This window comes from Lagenorhynchus albirostris, chromosome 7, assembly GCF_949774975.1.
Source record: "Lagenorhynchus albirostris chromosome 7, mLagAlb1.1, whole genome shotgun sequence".
Taxonomy (NCBI): domain Eukaryota; kingdom Metazoa; phylum Chordata; class Mammalia; order Artiodactyla; family Delphinidae; genus Lagenorhynchus; species Lagenorhynchus albirostris.
The window spans coordinates 37276181-37293579 of record NC_083101.1 but is presented as its reverse complement, the minus strand read 5'-3'; the positions used below and the strand labels follow the sequence as shown (position 1 = coordinate 37293579).

General features: G+C 40.0%; 1 protein-coding gene across 5 annotated transcripts in view; it reads left to right on the top strand.

The window, feature by feature from the left end:
- The window catches only part of UNC13B (unc-13 homolog B), a 223120-nt gene that overhangs the window by 114029 nt on the left and 91692 nt on the right, over positions 1-17399 (top strand). For 4 of the 5 annotated variants that reach the window (XM_060154897.1, XM_060154900.1, XM_060154898.1 and 1 more), the window contains 2 exons: positions 1756-1990; positions 15055-15369. In XM_060154897.1, the coding sequence (XP_060010880.1) occupies positions 1756-1990; positions 15055-15369 (550 nt within the window). Of the gene's footprint in view, positions 1-1755; positions 1991-4862; positions 12918-15054; positions 15370-17399 lie in introns of all 5 variants that reach the window. The other variant, XM_060154895.1, reaches the window with a different exon arrangement.

Genomic DNA, 17399 nt, shown 5'->3' with positions numbered 1-17399 from the left:
TCTGCCCCCTCATCTGTATGCATGAATAATCCAGCGCTGACTTCTTCACACTTACTCCTTCCATGAGTTCAGAAAGAATTAAGTCTGAATGGCATACTGGTTTTTGTCCCTTGATCCTTTCTAGTCTTCAGAACAGCAAATGCATCAAGGTCTAAAATCAGTACCTCCAAAGTCTCTCTTTCCTAATGTGTGATCAGAGTGCTTTGTAATTAGAATGCTTTGCATCCCCTATGTTTGATTGGTATTGTTCCTGACCATTTGAAGCTTAGCCTCTTTCTCATACTGATTTTTTCCCCTGGAGTTCTGATCATTCTCTTCTTTTCTCATGTTCACATGTTGCCTTAAACTCAAGTGGGAAAAGCTTGTAAGATCTTCTTACCGCTACTCCCAGCTGTAACCCCAAGTGTTGTCTGGAACCCACATGTTGTGTGTTCCCTGTCTCTTTTAGTGGGCTTATCTACCAAGTTGTCTGATGTAGAAGCCAAGGGGTCATTTCCCTATTACCTTCCGTTTGTCCCCAGGTTGTATTATTTCTGTCTGGATTTTTTTCTCTAGTTCATTAACTCTTTTCTGTTTCCACTGTGTCAATATATGTTCTTATCTCCTACTTGTAAAAGCCTAATTTATGGTCATTAGGAGGCTTCCACTGTCCACACTGCTACCAAGATTTTAAAAAAATTCCTAATATGAGGAGTCCATCATCTGCTAAAAGTATCTCCATTTTGGATGGTGAATGTTCCTTTTCCTTATTGTGAGCCTAATAGAAACTTGGCAAGAAAGAACATATGGGACCTTATTAATTATACACATATGGATATGGTATCAGAAATGGCTTCTATATAAAATAAACTACAACACACTATTAGGTTGAACTCCTTTTCCAAGCACAGTATTGCATATTTTTACTTTTGCTTGGAGCAGGATTTGTAACTGTGGTCATTTTAGCTAACATCAGAAAAAACTGTAGCTAGTCGGGTGCTGGCCTGAAAAGCAGAAATAATTCTATGAAATTATAGTCACTGCTGTTAGATAAACTAGGCTGCATTGTCAGTAAGACCCCATTGACAGTGCACATGTTTTCCTCTTCTTCAGCCCAGGCTTGGGATGGGAATTCTGAGCCCAGGGTGTGGGTGCTCGACAGAAATTATTAGAAAAACCCAATGTTGCAGCAAGACAGTAAGACTGCTGCTGTTCTCAGCTGCATCTAGAACTTTTAACTTGACTTCTAAGTCTTGGCTTTGACCTTCCTGATTTCTTGGACCAGCTTCCGATGGTGGACCTGCTTATTTGATTCAACCATGTGTTTTTAGAGTCTGAAAACACCATGCTAACTTTAAACAAAAATTTCTCTTTTCTAAGAGATGGAAAAACTGTTTCTCCCCCTTTTGCCCCATTTTGGTAATAGTACAGGGGCAGAATCTATTTAAGGCATTTAAAAGCAGATTTTTACTAGGGTTATGATAGCTTAGAGAAGCAGAATTCCAGAGAATTCTGCATTGGGAAAATGCAACTTGGAACTCCTCTAAGAATCAGCACTAAAATTAAACCAAATGTCTTATCTCATTCGATAAGGAGAGAGACTTGTGGATATTGAGACAGTTTTTTGCATGACTTGAGGTCACTGGGCTCATGTGCAGCTCAGCTTGCTCTTGTTCTCAAGGTCCAGGCTTGTGGCTACAACAGTTAGAAGCAGAAAAAAATTCTGAAGAACTAAGTAAAGCTGGGGTGCTTTGACTGACTGTGCTTATTCCACAGCTTTTGAAGATCCTGATAGTGCCGTTGATGACCGAGATAGTGACTATCGCAGTGAGGCCAGCAATAGCATCCCACCTCTTTACCATACGACTTCCCAGCCCAATGCTTCTGTGCACCAATTCCCTGTGCCTGCGCGATTGCCACAGCAGCTGCTGCTTCAGGGCAGTTCCCGGGACTCTTGCAATGACTCTGTGCAAAGTTATGACCTCGATTATCCAGAGCGGCGGGCCCTCAGGTGGGTATTGGGAACAAAGCACTTTCTCTTCCTAGTGTGCAGGTCCCAGGATGCAACTGACATCAAGGATTTGGGTACCTTAACCTGAGGTGACAGAGGAAAGACAGCAGTATGGTGGATCAACCTGCAGCCATTTTATGTAGATTCTGTCTTTTTTTTTCCTCTTCCATATGTTCACATTTATGCATATCCATCAGTTAGAACTTTCTTTATGATAATCAGGTGAGGGCAGGCCCACTTGGGGTGGATGGCTGAAAAAAACCTGCTCATCTCTCTGCCCAGCCAGTGATTTTGATACACCTTTCACCAAGATTAAAAAAAGGAAATCACAGATGTTACATGCTTGGATAATTCTTCCTACCTAAATATTTCCCTGGGAACTTCAGAAGAAAACCAATATGATCTCACTATAGCAGATTCAGTACTTTTGCTGGACTTAAAAAAAGAAAACCTTTTTATTAATTTCTTAAATACATAAAACATTTACATGTAAAAATATATTAAGGTGTGCTACGTACTATACAGCAAAGAATTTTCCACCCACACCTGTTGTCCTCCTCTACTGCATCACCTTCCTGTCTCCTAGTTCTCTTACCACCCTTGTTTCTTATTACCCTTCCGTAGACCATCATCATATATTTATGAGTATAAAAGCAAATACATACATATATGCTCCCTACTCTTCACCCAACTTTAAAAAAAATCAGACTTAAAATTTAGAGAAACAGTACAATGAACACACATATTCATGTTGCCTAGATTTACCAGTTGTATTAACATTCTGTTACATTTACTTTATCTCATTTTCTCTAATATATGTTTATATACACACACATTTTCTTTTTTTGGCTGCATCACATAGCTTGTGGGATCTTAGTTCCCCAACCAGGGCTTGAACCTGGGCCCTCAGCAGTGAAAGCACAGAGTCCTAACCACTGGACCTCCAGGGAAGTCCCACACATACATTTTTTTTTTCTGAACCATTTGAAAGTAAGTTGCAGATACCATGTTACTTTACCAGGAGGTACTTCAGCATGTAACTCCTAAGAAAGAGGACTTTCTCTTACATAACCTTAATATTATGATCACACTCAAGAAATTTGACAATACAATGATATTATTTAACATATAGACCATATTTAAAATTTTCCAGTTGTCCCAATAATGTTCTTTATATATATTTTTTCCTTTTTGATGCAGGATCCAATTAAGGATTATGGTACATTACATGTAATTTCCCTGTTTCTGTAGTCTCCTATAACCTAACAAAATTCCCATACTTTTTTTTTTTTCTTTTTGTCTTTTGAGGCACTAACATTTTTTGAAGAGTCCCAACCAGTTTTGAGAATGCCTCTTAATTTGGTTTGATCTGATTGTTTTTTCATGTTTAGAATCAGGTTAAACATTTTTGGCAAAAAACACTGCATAGATGTTTCCTTCACAATGCCTCAGCAGTCACATTTTACCTTGTCTCATTATTGTTGACGTTTAGTTTGATCTCTTGGTTAATCTGGTATACATACTAGATTTCTGCAATGTAAAGTTACCTTTCTTTTTGTAATTAAGGGTCTCTGGGATGATACCTGAGATTGTGTTAGTATTCTGTTTCTCACTCTTGACGATTTTTAGTGACTAAGTGACCACTTTGATGTTGTTTCTGTTTCCTAAATAAATGCTAATGGCTGTTAGATCTATAAAAGAACACATTGAGCTGACAAGCTCCGAGTCTGCAGGCCTTCTCTCCACCCCCACCTCAGTACCCAGGAAATAGGCAGTCTCTAACTTCAGTGAAAGTAAGGTTGGCTGTCTTCTGTATTCACTGACTTAAGTTGGGCGTGTAGCTTCTGATTCTGTAATCAGTATAGAGAAAGGTTTTCATTTCACTGTGATCCTCAAAACATATAGCCTTTAGATTTCACAAACGACAAATTATGATGCTTTAAATAATTTTCTCTTTGTGGTACTATAACAGGGTTTGACTTATGGTAGTCAAAGATTATTTTTATTATCTTTTATACATATATATTTTTTTAAAAGTAGTATGTTTGACTGTATTCTTGGCTGTACTGCCTAAAATACAACCTTCAGCAAGTTAACAGCTTGGCGGCTTTTCAGATCCAAATTCATCAACAAATTTAGATTTCTTGAAATCCCTTGATATATTTTTATGGATTATTTAACAGTTCTAAACTTTGGCATTGTAAATATATTCTAAATATTGATGGAATATGTTCATTTTGTTTGTTTCTTTCTTTCTTAGAAAACAAAAGGATCCTAAATAGTTAATGGTAGCAAGTGAAGTATTTTAAAGTTGTTATAGGTATTCTTTTTCTAATGTGGAAAAACTTTTTGACTACATTGCTATAATACTGATTTAAGAACATGTGGATTTCCTTATCTTGTCTTTTCAGTCTGAATGGTTTTATCAAATTGATAATTTTATTAATTTTAGTTTTCTCATTGAATATGTACTAAATCTTATAATTTTTCTTCCTTTTCCCTGTTTTTCCTTTTTTTCTTGCCTTACTATTCTTCCATTTTTATCTCTTTACATCAGACAAGGCTTACAGGTTCAAAATGACAAAATTAGGATTATTTCATATTTCTCTGATGTTGACTGTGAAGAGCAAGAAGGTATATATGAGGAGATAGAGGGGAAGATGTCACAAGAAGCTCTAGAAAACAGTAACATAAACTTAAAGGACGAAGGGGTAAAAGAAGTGAGAACTCTTTCAAAAACTGATAAATATTACAGCCAACAAATACAACCAAAGTGTAAGAATTGGAAAAAGATACCATCTCAAAGCCAAGAGACAGAATTCTCTACTGCCTTTAATTATGACCTTAAGTTTGAAACATCTACTTTCTCTAGATATCCTCAGAAATATGATACAATAGATAGGAGAAGGAAAAAGACACCCTTATATAGTCATTTTGAAGGCAGTGAAAAAAGCCAATATGATGATAAATCAGGAACTAAGACTAACTTGAAAAGTACATATCCTAACACTGAAAATTGTAACCTTTGCCACGTTGAGAAGAAGGAACAAAATTACCCAGTTTTGCGTCCCTACAAAAATGGATTTGTGGTTAAGAGTGGCATGTGGACCACTAACTTGGAAAGTCATGATTATGATCTTCCTGGTTGTTCTAAGGACTGTGAAAAGGCATCTGGCTTAAACCAGCATGTCACTAATTTCACTCCATTAGGTATTCTTGAAGATTCTGCCAGCAGTACTTCTGATGAACTTCTGGGTTCCCCCGTTTCTGATAAGCAGGAAGATTTACTGTCACCAACATGTCATCCATCCAATGTCCATCATATTGGAGGTTTTCCAGAAGAATATTATAGAGCAAATCCTGCATTCGCATCACAAAGGATGAATTGTGCTACAGACACACTTGGAAATCTGTCTGGGTGCCCCATGGAAAAGATGACCCCTTCCTCTATTGAGGAACCCAAGGAGGACTATATTGATACAATGGATGAGCTTCAGTGTTTGGTAGAAACAGTGTCAGAATATTTAGCAGAGAAGGAAGAGGAGATTAATAGATTTGGCTCCCTTTCAAAAACTAAAGAAACACTTAAACACAATAGTACTGTTAATAATGCAGAACAGAAAATGCCAGGGGATCAAGTACCATCTTTAAACATTGCCAAGAATGACAAGGACAAAGCCATCTCTTTCCCTGAGCTGAATGGAGTAAAATGTGCTGTTGGTTCTTTATTCAGTTCACTCACAGAAAAGGTGGGTTCAGGCACAAAGCATCTAACAACCTCTGTGGAAAAGCTGGTTTATTTAGTTCCAGAGAAAACAGAAACTCTTAATCAGACAGAGGCGATTAATTCGCCATCTAGACCCAGAGCCAAGTCAGTATCAGAGAAGGGTCTTTCCGTACAATCTCCATCTCCATTATCTTCTCAAACAGTTGACAATAAGGACGTTGGCAAACATGACAAAACCTCTGAAAATGAGCACATGGACAGTAAAACTGGAAGTTTAAACTTTCAGGATCCAACAGAAACTATTGGAAGGGACTCTGCTTCACAGAGTCAGAGTTCAGTTATAAAGTCTGTTTGCAGCATGCTAAATCCATTAAAAATCTTTTTGGAAAAGGATGAAACCAAAAAAGATGATGACCGGAGCAAGCCAACGAGAAAGGAAAACTTTGTTGCGTGTGGTTCGGAGTCAAATCAAAGGGAAGATACCCTTGGCAATGACAGTAACATTGTCACTTTGGATAGGAGTGATAGAGAAACTCCTCACTACCAAATGCCCCTAAGTGAGGATTTGTTGTCTTCCCAAGCAGCCATTGAACGTTCTAACTTAGCTCATTCTGCAAATGAGAAAGATGATGTTGCGAGTCCGTTGGAAAGAGAACCCTGTACAGATCTGTCTCTGTTACCAGATCAACGAAAAATATGTGCCAAAGATACTTTAGGACATCATTGTGAAGCTGACAGCAGAACTGCAAATAAAGAGCCATCTTCAAAGCCATTAGAGGGGGACAAAATTACTGGTGATGATGATTTCCTTGAGCCACTCAGAAAATCCTTTAGCCAGTTTTTGCTCACTTCCCCTGAGACCTATTCAAAGGAAACTTTGTCAGACTCTATGAAAATTCACCAGTTGGAGGAAGATGGATGGGAAAGGGGCCCTAAGAAAGGTGGGCATTCCTTTTCCTTTAGTGGAAAATTAGATATTCCAATTTTCAAAGTTCTTAGTCATTCTGAAAAGCAGCAGGATGTAAGAGAGAAAGGAAGCATGCTCCCTTTGTTTAAATTTTCTTTCACTGACAGCCATAAAACTGTCAATGACCAGAGTTTTCATGGCTCAGCAGTAACCACTGATGAAGAGATCCAAAGAAATTGCCATGCAAATGCCAAACTTAGTTCAATAAAATCTAGTTCAGTTCCAAATATTCATAGTAATCTAGGGAAATGTGGTGATATAAAGACGTCTAATAAGAGTGACCAAATAAGTACTCCTGAAGATGTCACACTTAATAAAATAAAGTCTTATTCGGCTCCAAATATTATTAATGATCTTGGGAAATTTGGGAGTATAGAGGAATTACACTCAAGTGACCACACAGCAATAGAGAACTGTGAAAGAGATACCTTAAACATTCCTGGAGTTGTGTCCAAAGAGCATATACCTTCAGATTCTTTAGGAGAAAGTAAGAATTTTACACAAGTGACATCCTCAACAGTACCAGACTCTTCATTAGCGTTTACTTCTACCATTTCGAAACCCACCTTGGTTGATGAAATGAGTGATGACAAACTTGTAGATAAAGCTTCCAAGAAAAGAACCCAAGGAGGCCTCCTTTCTGGCCTGTTTAACAGGTTTTCTTCTCTTGAAAACTTGTCTAATCAACAAGAATTAAATGTGAAGAAAGATGACTCTCCTCACAGGAATAATACACTGAGCTTATTCTCTGGAATATTTAACTTGATATCAAATAGCAGTATGACTGATTGTAAGCCAGATGAAACAAAGTCCATGTCTTTAGGTGACCTAAAGGGTTTGAATGGAAAAAAACATTTATCCTTGGATGAGATCCCTGTTACTTCATGTGTGACTTTTGAGAACCAGAGGAACCATGAAAAACAGGAAACTTCTGGCTTCATAAAAAGCTGCTTATCTTTACCTAAAGAAAACATACCATTATCTGATGCTTGGGTTGATAGCCATTATTGCCCTCCTACATGGAAAAACCAACGAAGTGAAAAGAATTTCCCCTCTTCTGAGAACAGTGTACTTCACTGCACTCCAACTGCTCAGCAGGACCTATTAGAGAAATCTTTGGCTAAGAGGCAGACACCACACCATGCTCTTGAGGCAAAACTACGTGAAAATTCTAACAAGTTAAATTCACCTATGCTAAATACTAACATTCTTAGTCAATCAAACCACTATCAGGCTTTTGAAGAGATGAACAATCCTTTCTCTTATGAATGGGATTCTGATATAAAAGATTTCTCTAAAAATTCCAGAAAACTTCAGCCAGTTTATTATATGTTGAATCAAAATATATTTCCATCAGCCGATGTTTTCTTGTGGCCTGACTCAGAAAATCCAGCAATAAATTTTTGCCAAAAAGATCAAAATGCAAATATCTTGGAGTGGAGAACAAATCTAAACAGTGTCCTTTGGTGTGACTTACCACATGAATCATTCAACCAGTTAGCATTTAATGAAGATTACTTATTGAGAGGTGATATGTGGGCAGCTAACTCATTATATGGAAATTCTGGTTATCTTCCAATTAATGAGACTAAGAAGGCACTAGAAGAATTGCCCATTGACTTAAGTTGTTCTTCAGGTTATGAGAAGAGTACATGCCCCGTAGTTGATCTAGACTCATTAAGAATGGATGAAAACTTTGTTTATTCAAGTGTTTGTTATGAATACCAGGAATGGTTGTCATGTCTTGAAAATGGAGTGTGGTGGCCATCGGAGGATGGAGATTATGGATATTTTATGTTCCACGATGGTCAATATATCTATTCTTTCCTTACTGATTCTACTGGGCAGTATGCATATTTATTTATACCTGATTGTTCTTATGAAGAGTATTTGAATTGTGACTTACAGACAAATGATCTATCAAGTATTACATTAGATGATAGCACTATTCCTGCTTACAGTTTTAAAGTACTTGACAGGGAAGATGAATTACTATGGTATGTTGAAGAGGAACCAATTGATGACCCTCTTGATTTATCTGTAGTTTTGCCAAGAAGTGAGGGACCAATGTATCTAAATTTAGGAATGTTTTCACAAGTACTTGAAAAGTCAAGTTATGGCCAAAGGGATCAACCATTAGATTTTTCAGGCTATACTCCTCAAAAGTCAAAGGGAGATTTTGCATCTTTTAAAGAAAGGCTGGGTGGTTCTGAAGACTCTGAGTGTACATTGGATCTCAGAAATCAGCCCCGAACGATTGGTAATCATGTCTTAAATAAAAATCAAATTATAAAGGGAGATAAGAATCAGACTCTAGCGAAGGATTCATCAGTTAACCTTTCCAGTTTCCAGTGGATCCAGTCTTCTTCTGAAGAAGCTGCCTCTTTGGTTCATCCTGAAAATAAGACTAACATCCCACAGCAAACAGAAGAGATGTCATCATTGAACAAAGTGACTTCGTCATTTTCTGCTTTGGGTGCTTCAACTGGAAGTACTTTGAATTTTGATAAGAATGAATCCTTAGAGTCTTCAGCCATGCAGAAAGTAGATCAGCAATCAAACTTAGCAGAGATCACAAATGATGGTCTTCAGTCATTAATCTTGAGTAAGAAACTAGAGAGTAACTCCCAAAATGAGGAAGAAAGTCTTCTCAAGAAGGATTCAGAGAGACAAATGGTATCCAATGTTCAGCGACCAGAATTTACTAAAAATATGAAGAAAGAATTCCCTTTAAATAAAAGCGTTCATGTGAAAAAACAAAATTTGTTAAAATCTGTTTTCCAGGTAAACCAAACAACTTCTCAGGCTCAATCAGATATAGAAGACGACAAGATGATTACAGCTGATTCTGTTTCAATTCCTCTTGTATCACAGTTTAGTAGGGATGAATGCAAGAATTGTGAGCCTCCTCAGGACCAGTCTTCCAAAGAGTCTGAGAGAACATTATTTAAAAGTGCACTGAAACTCTTTGGTCGGGGAGAAGACTCTTCAGTAAGTGCAGTAGCAAACGAGAAACAGGAATCTCGATTTTTGAACTTCTTTAAAACCCAGGTGAATAAAGAAGGATCACCAAATTTAGAAAAGAATGGTGATAAAAATAGAAAGATATCATCTCAGGAAAAGAATGAGTCTCCTGGTGTTTCAAGTGTTTTTGGTTCCCTTGGGGATTTCTTTAAAACCAATGTATCTCCTAAACAGACAATTGAAAATATGTCTGTTTCTTCAGTGACTAATAAGGATGAGGTCAAGTCAAGTCCTAATCCTGCACAGCTAACTAAACAGGATGTTGGGAACTTTCCTGCTGCACCAGTTTCCTCTAAAGGGAAGGTTCGAGTTAGAAATCTGAACAAGCAGACTACTATTGATGACAGTGAGCTAAAGGAACCATCAATTAGGGAGATCCAGGGTGATCATTTGACTGACGAAGAGGCACCCTCCAGAGACCACCAACTCTACCAGTCACCAAATTCATCTTTCTCAACAGGTTGTCTCAAAGAATCCTCCAGAGATTCTTCAGTAGAGACTAGTGGTATGTCTACAGTGACAGAAGTTCCAAGAAGTGATAAAATATCATTAGATATTCTGAGCAGAAGAAATTCAAATGAACAAGATCATTTTTCTGACAAAGACCAGAGTTTTTCAACTGCCACAACATCTCCATCCCAACCAGAATTACCAACCAGAAAGAGTATATTTTCTTTCCTGACTGGATCTGAAAAATCTGAGAACAGAGCCTTTACTACTCTACCAAGAACCACATCTCAAGGAGAAGGGCTATTCACACTTCCTTCCTTTTTTTCCACTGCTAACTCAGGCAGCAAGAAGAATACCTCTCTTAATAGCTCTTTCAGTTTCTTCAACTTGTCCTTTTTGGATGAAAAGCAGCAGACTCCTGGGGAAAAACACAGCCTTTCAGCTGTTGCTCCAGTGACTTCCCAGCCCTGTAAGAAGCCAAGTGTTTTTGTAGACATGAGTAATACAATGACTAGAGAAGATTCTAATGACATTAGAGGTAACATAGTCCCAGAGGTAGTTCATGAACAGCAAATGGCTCCTTGTGTTTCCATTAGCAACGCCACTAAGGTTACCTCCCTTGCAGATGAGTTCAATGTAGAAAACAACTATCCAGGAAAACTAGGTTCCAGTAATGGACCAGGGACATCTTTAAAAGATTTCCAGGTAAGTCAGTCACAAAAAGACATTGTTCCTCATTCACCACAATTTCAGGCACAGTCTGAAACACTGCTCATTGGTCCAGAGACCCTTGAGGTATCTCCCCATGAAGAAGAGGCTTTCATACAGGAAGCCTTTCTGAGTGACTCACCAGCCAGCTCTTTTTCACATGATAGCCATTTGGTTGTAAAGCTCAACCATTTTGACACATGTACTACATACCACCAAAGTGAAAGATTTACTAGTGACCCACTGAACTTGCCCTTAGAAAAGGCCCCTGATGAGGTCTTAACACAGATCCTGGAGCCAGCTTCTTCCTCTGTGGAGCCAGGATGTACAGGGCACCTCCAGAGTCAAGATGCAGATAAAGTGGAAGACAAATCAATGTTGGAATCTTCAGTAGAAATGCTTTCAGGGTTTGTGACCAAAGTGAAGTCTTTCTCTGGGTCCTTAATTGAACCTCCTAAAACTTTCTCTGAGCTTTTCTCTTCTCCTAAACCTCCAAAGAAAAACTCCTTTTTCTCTTTTTCTTCTGGTGCATCATCTCAGCCTCTCAAAGGTGAGTTATTTGGACTTTTTAAAAGTCCCAAACCAGAGACATACAAACAAGAATCATCTATTCCAGCTACTGCATTGCTTCAAAATGGTGGTTCCAGACATACTGGAGAATCAGTACCTCCCGAAAATTTGTGGAAAGAAGCTACCTTTGGAGCACTCAATTCAGAAGCTATAGTCAGTGACTGTAGAATGACTGTGGTTAGTGCAAAGTCAGACTCGGAGACCTTGACGGATGATCCTAACCTAACAACTGAAATGGAAAACAATAATATTCCTGACAATATTCCAGAACCCCAACGTTCTGAAACAATTGAGACTGCATCTTCTGTCTCAGGGGACAATACTGGGCAAGGAGTCTTGTCTCTGAGTGATGAAGGAGACATGGGGATGTTGCAGGGTACAGACACAGAGGCATCATTGGAAGCAGAGCATATTTCATTGCCAGCACAGTTGCATCCAGAACCTACCTGGATTGCCAAAGAGCTTCCTCCTCCAATTCACCTACCTCTTCCTCTTGAGCCAGAGCCAGATATGCAATCTGCCTCCACAAACCAAGACTTCTTAGAGCTACAGGCAACCAATTCACTAGAAACCAATACTACAGTGTTCAGTGAGGCAAGTGTTGGCCAGAGTGCCACACTGGAAACCCAAGGGTACCTTTCTCACTGTCCGATGGAGGAACCTGTGCTTTGTGCCAAAGAAAACTATGGGATACTTGATGCCCAGAAAGGTCCACCTGCAGTCCCCAAGGAAACGGAGCAGCCAAGTCCTCATTTTGAAATCCCAAACATGATCAATTGGCCAAAACTCCATTTCCCATCCTCTGCTACTGACTATCGGAAACCACTGAGCTCTTTCTTTTCCTCGCCTTCCTCCTTTGGCAATAGGGCAGCAGAGACTGGTTTAATGTCCAGTTTTAAGAAGTTGTCAACTCTATTTGAGGGAGGTAATGAGGGGAAAGGGAGTAGTGCAGTGGCAAGTGATTCAAAACTAAGGTTTGGAAAGAAGCTGGATCTTTCATTCCCGTGGCCGAAACAGAACAAATGGGACCCTGAACAAATGCCTGCAGAATCCTCCTCTCCAGTTTTGGTTATCAGCAGTGATCAGGACCTTAAATTCAGTGAGGCTGACAAAACTTTGGAGTCTTCTCAAGTGTCTGGGGCCAGTGCTGAGCCAGCTAAGGTTTTGACTCAGCCCTGTGGGACCTCTGGGCAGCTGGAGACCAGGCCAAGTATATGTGCTCATGAGCTTTCAGGGCCTGGAGAAGTGGAAAACCATCAGGAAATCCCAGCATCTGGAGAACACGGGGGTACCAAAGATAACCTCTCTGACCCCACCTGTCCTTCAGAGAGTCATGAGGAAGAACACTGCACTGTCTCTGAGCTACTTCACCAGCCAGAAACACATGAAGAGGAGACAGCGCCTGCTAGCATTGACTCTGATTTAAATGTACAGCAGCCAGTTGCTCTACATGACATCAAGGAGCCAAAGACCAGCAAAAGGCCTGTTCTCAACTAAAGCATCATAAATGATTTTAAAGAATTGACCATTTATGATGCAGTGACTTAGTGGTAGCTTAATCATAGACTGCTTTTTATCCTTCCTGTGTCTTTCCCAGCACCTGAGCTTCATGTTAATTAGGGGTTAAGTAAGAAGAAATAATAGGTGGATATTGTCATCTTCTCTTCTCTGCCAAATGTAATTCATTTATTGGAACAAGGAGCTTCCTGCTTAAAGGGAAGACTAGGTCGTGAGATTTACTCACTCTGGTTTGCTCTGCCTTGAATAATGCAGAATGGAGAAGGGAGGGCAAGAAGAGGCAGCAAGTCACTGAGTGGCATATATTAATTACAACCACATGATAGGCTAGAATGCTTCCTTGGGCCTTTGGCACTTATATCTGTAATAGCTAGGAGAGACCTACTTTGCTTTGCTTTTCCAAGTCTTCTAAGATGCTTTCTCCAGTGGCAATGAGGGTATTAAGTAAAATACAAAATGCAAAGCATGGCTTGGAATAATCTATACTATATATATTCCGTATGGATTCGCACAGCTTCTTCCAGTCTCTGCATTTTACTACCCATGAGACTGGTGTCTGATAAGTGCTTTCAGTACAGTCTCACAGGAGCTCAGGGCTATCGTTTGCTGTAGTTATTCAGTCTGGATCATTGTGCAGGGTCCACCTGCAAAGGATACTATTATTTCCCCTAAGAAGAAGCACCATACAGGGCATTTTAAGAATGCTGCCTTGAACGCTGGCCCAAACCAGTCCAAAGAGGCTGGTCAAGTACTTTGGAGGTTATGTGAGTATGTGCTCATACATGTTCATGTGTATATGTGTGCTGGGAACTACTCAGAACAGTGGCTTGGTACCTATCCTGCATGGGATGAAGAATCAGAAATCAGCCTGGAAATACCAGATAATTGGGAGGAATCATAGGGAAAATATCACTGGAAAACAATAATGATTTATCTTCATTTGGCCAAGAGTAAACATAAGCCCTTTAGTTAAAGCTTGACTCTTTGGCAAGGAAATTCCTTGTCCTTTTGCACAGAGGCTTTCCAGCAGAATACCAGAAGTAAAACGAAGGGCCTCTGACTTGGGATGGAACTATCCAAATGGGCTAGGATAGATCTTATATTGATAGATCATCCCCAAGTCCCTCCATTTTGAATAGGACTGAATCCCCCAAATTCAGTATACGGCTTAAGGGAGTAACTTTGAATAGTATTCTTTCTGGTCACGATTCACTGCCACATTTGCTATAGCTGCTGCCTCTTATACCAGGGGAACAAATTTCCTTTCCGGGTATGGGAATTCAGGTGGTTGAGAGAGGGTTAGGCTGGCCTCTCTTCAGGTACAGAAATGCATTAATATGGCCCTGACTCAGATCTTGGAGTTGAACTGTGTCCACTTTGCCCGAAACTGAGCCATGTCCTGAGAGCAACTCAGTTATAGGTGGGCAGGTTCATCTTTGGGACATTCGCTGTGCTGCCAGGGATACCACTGTAACATCCATGTTGATGAGACCATTCCCCTGAGGAATTTCTTGGTCCTATCCTCCATTTCCCAGTGGCTTCCATTACCTCATACAGATGGCTGAGAGATAATTGAAGGAACATGTTCACTCTCCTTTGCTCATTCTGAGGAACACACATTTACATTTACAATTGGAGAGGAAGAAAAGGGGATCTCAATTTAATAGGTAGTAGAAAAAGGGAGTAGAGTTCATCCATCCATTTTATTCTGTGGAAATTAGAAAACTTTAATCACAGCCACTGGACAAGTTTTTTAAGAAGTCCGAGTAGAGAATTTTAGGCATAAACAGACTATTTTAATAATTCTTAACCCTACTTACAGAATAGCATGTTAAGATAAAGAATTCTTCAAAGTCAACTGCAGGGTTGAGGTTAAGTGCTATTGGAGAACCCAGCATGTTGTGTTATTTTTCCTGTTGTGATTTTGCTGAACAGAGACTAGTTCTTCTAGATTGTGAACTTTGGTCCTCTCTTCCCAGGAACCTCCTGTTTGTGATCCTTGCCACTGATAGAATCATTATTTCCTGGATTTATCCATTACTTTGTTCTGATCCTTAGTTTGTATGTATTTACTGATGTGTCTTCCTCTCATTCTCACAGCCCCACCAGCAGTAGTAGGTATGGCTCCTCCTGTAACGTGAGTCAAGGAAGCTCTCAGCTGAGTGAACTAGACCAGTGTCACGAACAAGATGATGACCGCCGGGAGAGGGACTTGATTCATTCCTGCCACAGCTCTGGCAGCTTCTCCAGAGACAGCCAAGTAGGTTTTGCAGAACAAGAGAAAGCCTTGGAGGTGGCACGTGAAGAGGAGAAGGGAGGAGCATGTGAACACAAGGAGACGAAAGAAGATGCTACAACCCCTCCACCCCCAGATCTGGTGCTACACAGAGACCACATCCTAGGCCCCCAGGAGAGGTAGGTGATGGCTACCTTGAGGAGCTCACATGGTTTCCTCAGTACCTGCCCTATGGTATTGTTGAACAGAATGCAGTTGCTTTTTGTTTGTTTCCCTGCAGCTGGGTGTGGTTGTGATCAGGATACTGAGGCTTAGCTCTGCACTGCTTCCTTTGCTTTTTGGTGTAATTTCCAATGTATTTTGAGGATCTCTGAAGAACATTTTAACTGCAGTGTACCAGGCCTTCTAGAGTCTGCAGTTCTTGGCTCACTAGTTGACCCCACATATGACAGCCTTTGAGTCTGGAACTGACCTGAGCCTTGCAGGTCATTTCATTCAGAGGAGCTGCTTTGAATGAAATAGGCTTCCCACCCGATTAATGTTTAAATTTCTTTTGTGAACATTATTTTTTTCTTTTGTTTTGTTTTTTCCCTGGCTGACAAAACTGGGAAAGAGTTAAAGAATTGGTCTAGAAGCCAGATCTAACCCACCCTTCTGTCTCCCTGGGGCCTAGCAGTATGTCTGGCAGTTGGTACCCATAAGGAGAAAAATTTTAAACTTGTCCTTTTAACAGTCACATAATGAGGCTTAGTACAGAGTTTGAGTATTGTTCTTATTGAGCTAAATTGGTCAGTGAGCTGCTGATAGGTTGGGGCAGAGCAGGGTTTCTCATTCTTAGCACTGTTGACATTTTTAGCCAGATAATGCTTTGTTACGGGGAGCTGTTGTATGCATTGCAGGATTTTAGTAGCATCCTTAGCCTCTGCACACTAGATGCCTGGAGCAACTCTCAGTGTGACAACCAAAAATGTCTCCAGATATTGTCAGATTTCTCCTGAGGGGCAAAACTGTCCCTAGTTGAAAACCACTGGGGTAGAGTGATAAGGGCTAGGTGTGACTTAAATTCTCAAATTTCAAGGTCATGGGAAGATCAGAGCAGTGAATGCTGATTATGTGGTAAAAGTTAGAGAATGGTTGATGCCTCTACTCCACCACTTGAAGGTAGAAACTTATTTTCTGTTTGTTTTCCTGATTTTTAATCATCTCTGGTGGCTCATCTAGTAGACAAGACATCAGGGAGACTGAGTTCTGGACCAGCTTTTTTACTGGATTGACGACCCACTGAAAGATAGCTCTTTGTCGACCTTGGACTTTAAAGATACTGTTGTCTGGGTAGAGTTTTTGGTCGAGCAGCAGAAGGTGCCTGGCCTTCTCTAATGGCTCTGTCCTCCCAGATCCTAGCTGTGCAAGTGACGTCCAGGCCAGTTTCAGAAGTGCCCACAAATGTTTTAAAACAATTGAACCAGTTAGGTGGCATCAGAGCCTAGCATATATTTTATGTGTCTAGATGGTGGGTCCTTTTTTACTGCCTTGTCAGTAGACCCCAGTGAGAGAGAGGAGAAGCATCATCACAAAGAATTAACCACTATTCCACAGTTAAGATGATGATGATTTGTTCTAATACAGGGTATTGTTTCTGTCTCAAAGCTACTTTGTTATATTTATTGTTCCTTTCGCTGAAGGTGGTCCTGAGGCAGCTCAAGGAACAAGATCATAGCAGGACAAGGGCTCTGCCTTTTTTCTTAGCACTTTGATGTAGTCTAGGAATTGGAAAGCCTTCCAAAATGCTTAGTGGAGCAGGAATGCTTTGCAGGAACAAAATTCTGCCCTAAGGATGCTATGTAGAACCCTCAAGGGAGACTGGTGGTCTTGAGAGGTAGGGGGAGAGGGTTACTCTACACCTCTCTGCATGGTTTCTATGTTAGTCATTGACTTAGGGCCCTTGCCAATGCTTCTGGTATCCTGATCCCTGACTGTCCCAATGAGCTGCCTCATCAGGTGAGTGGAAAAGTGGGAAGAAAAGAGGGAACAGATGAAAAGCTAAAAGGACTTGTCATTTTAGGAATTTTTTTCACATTGGATATTCAGGACTATGCTGTTTTAGTGGCTTGAATCACTAGATAAGTATAGGCATGAATACAACAAACCTTTTAATTTTAGGTATTTGGCAGTTTTGCCTTGAGCACTGTCATCTTGTGGCCTGGGCTGA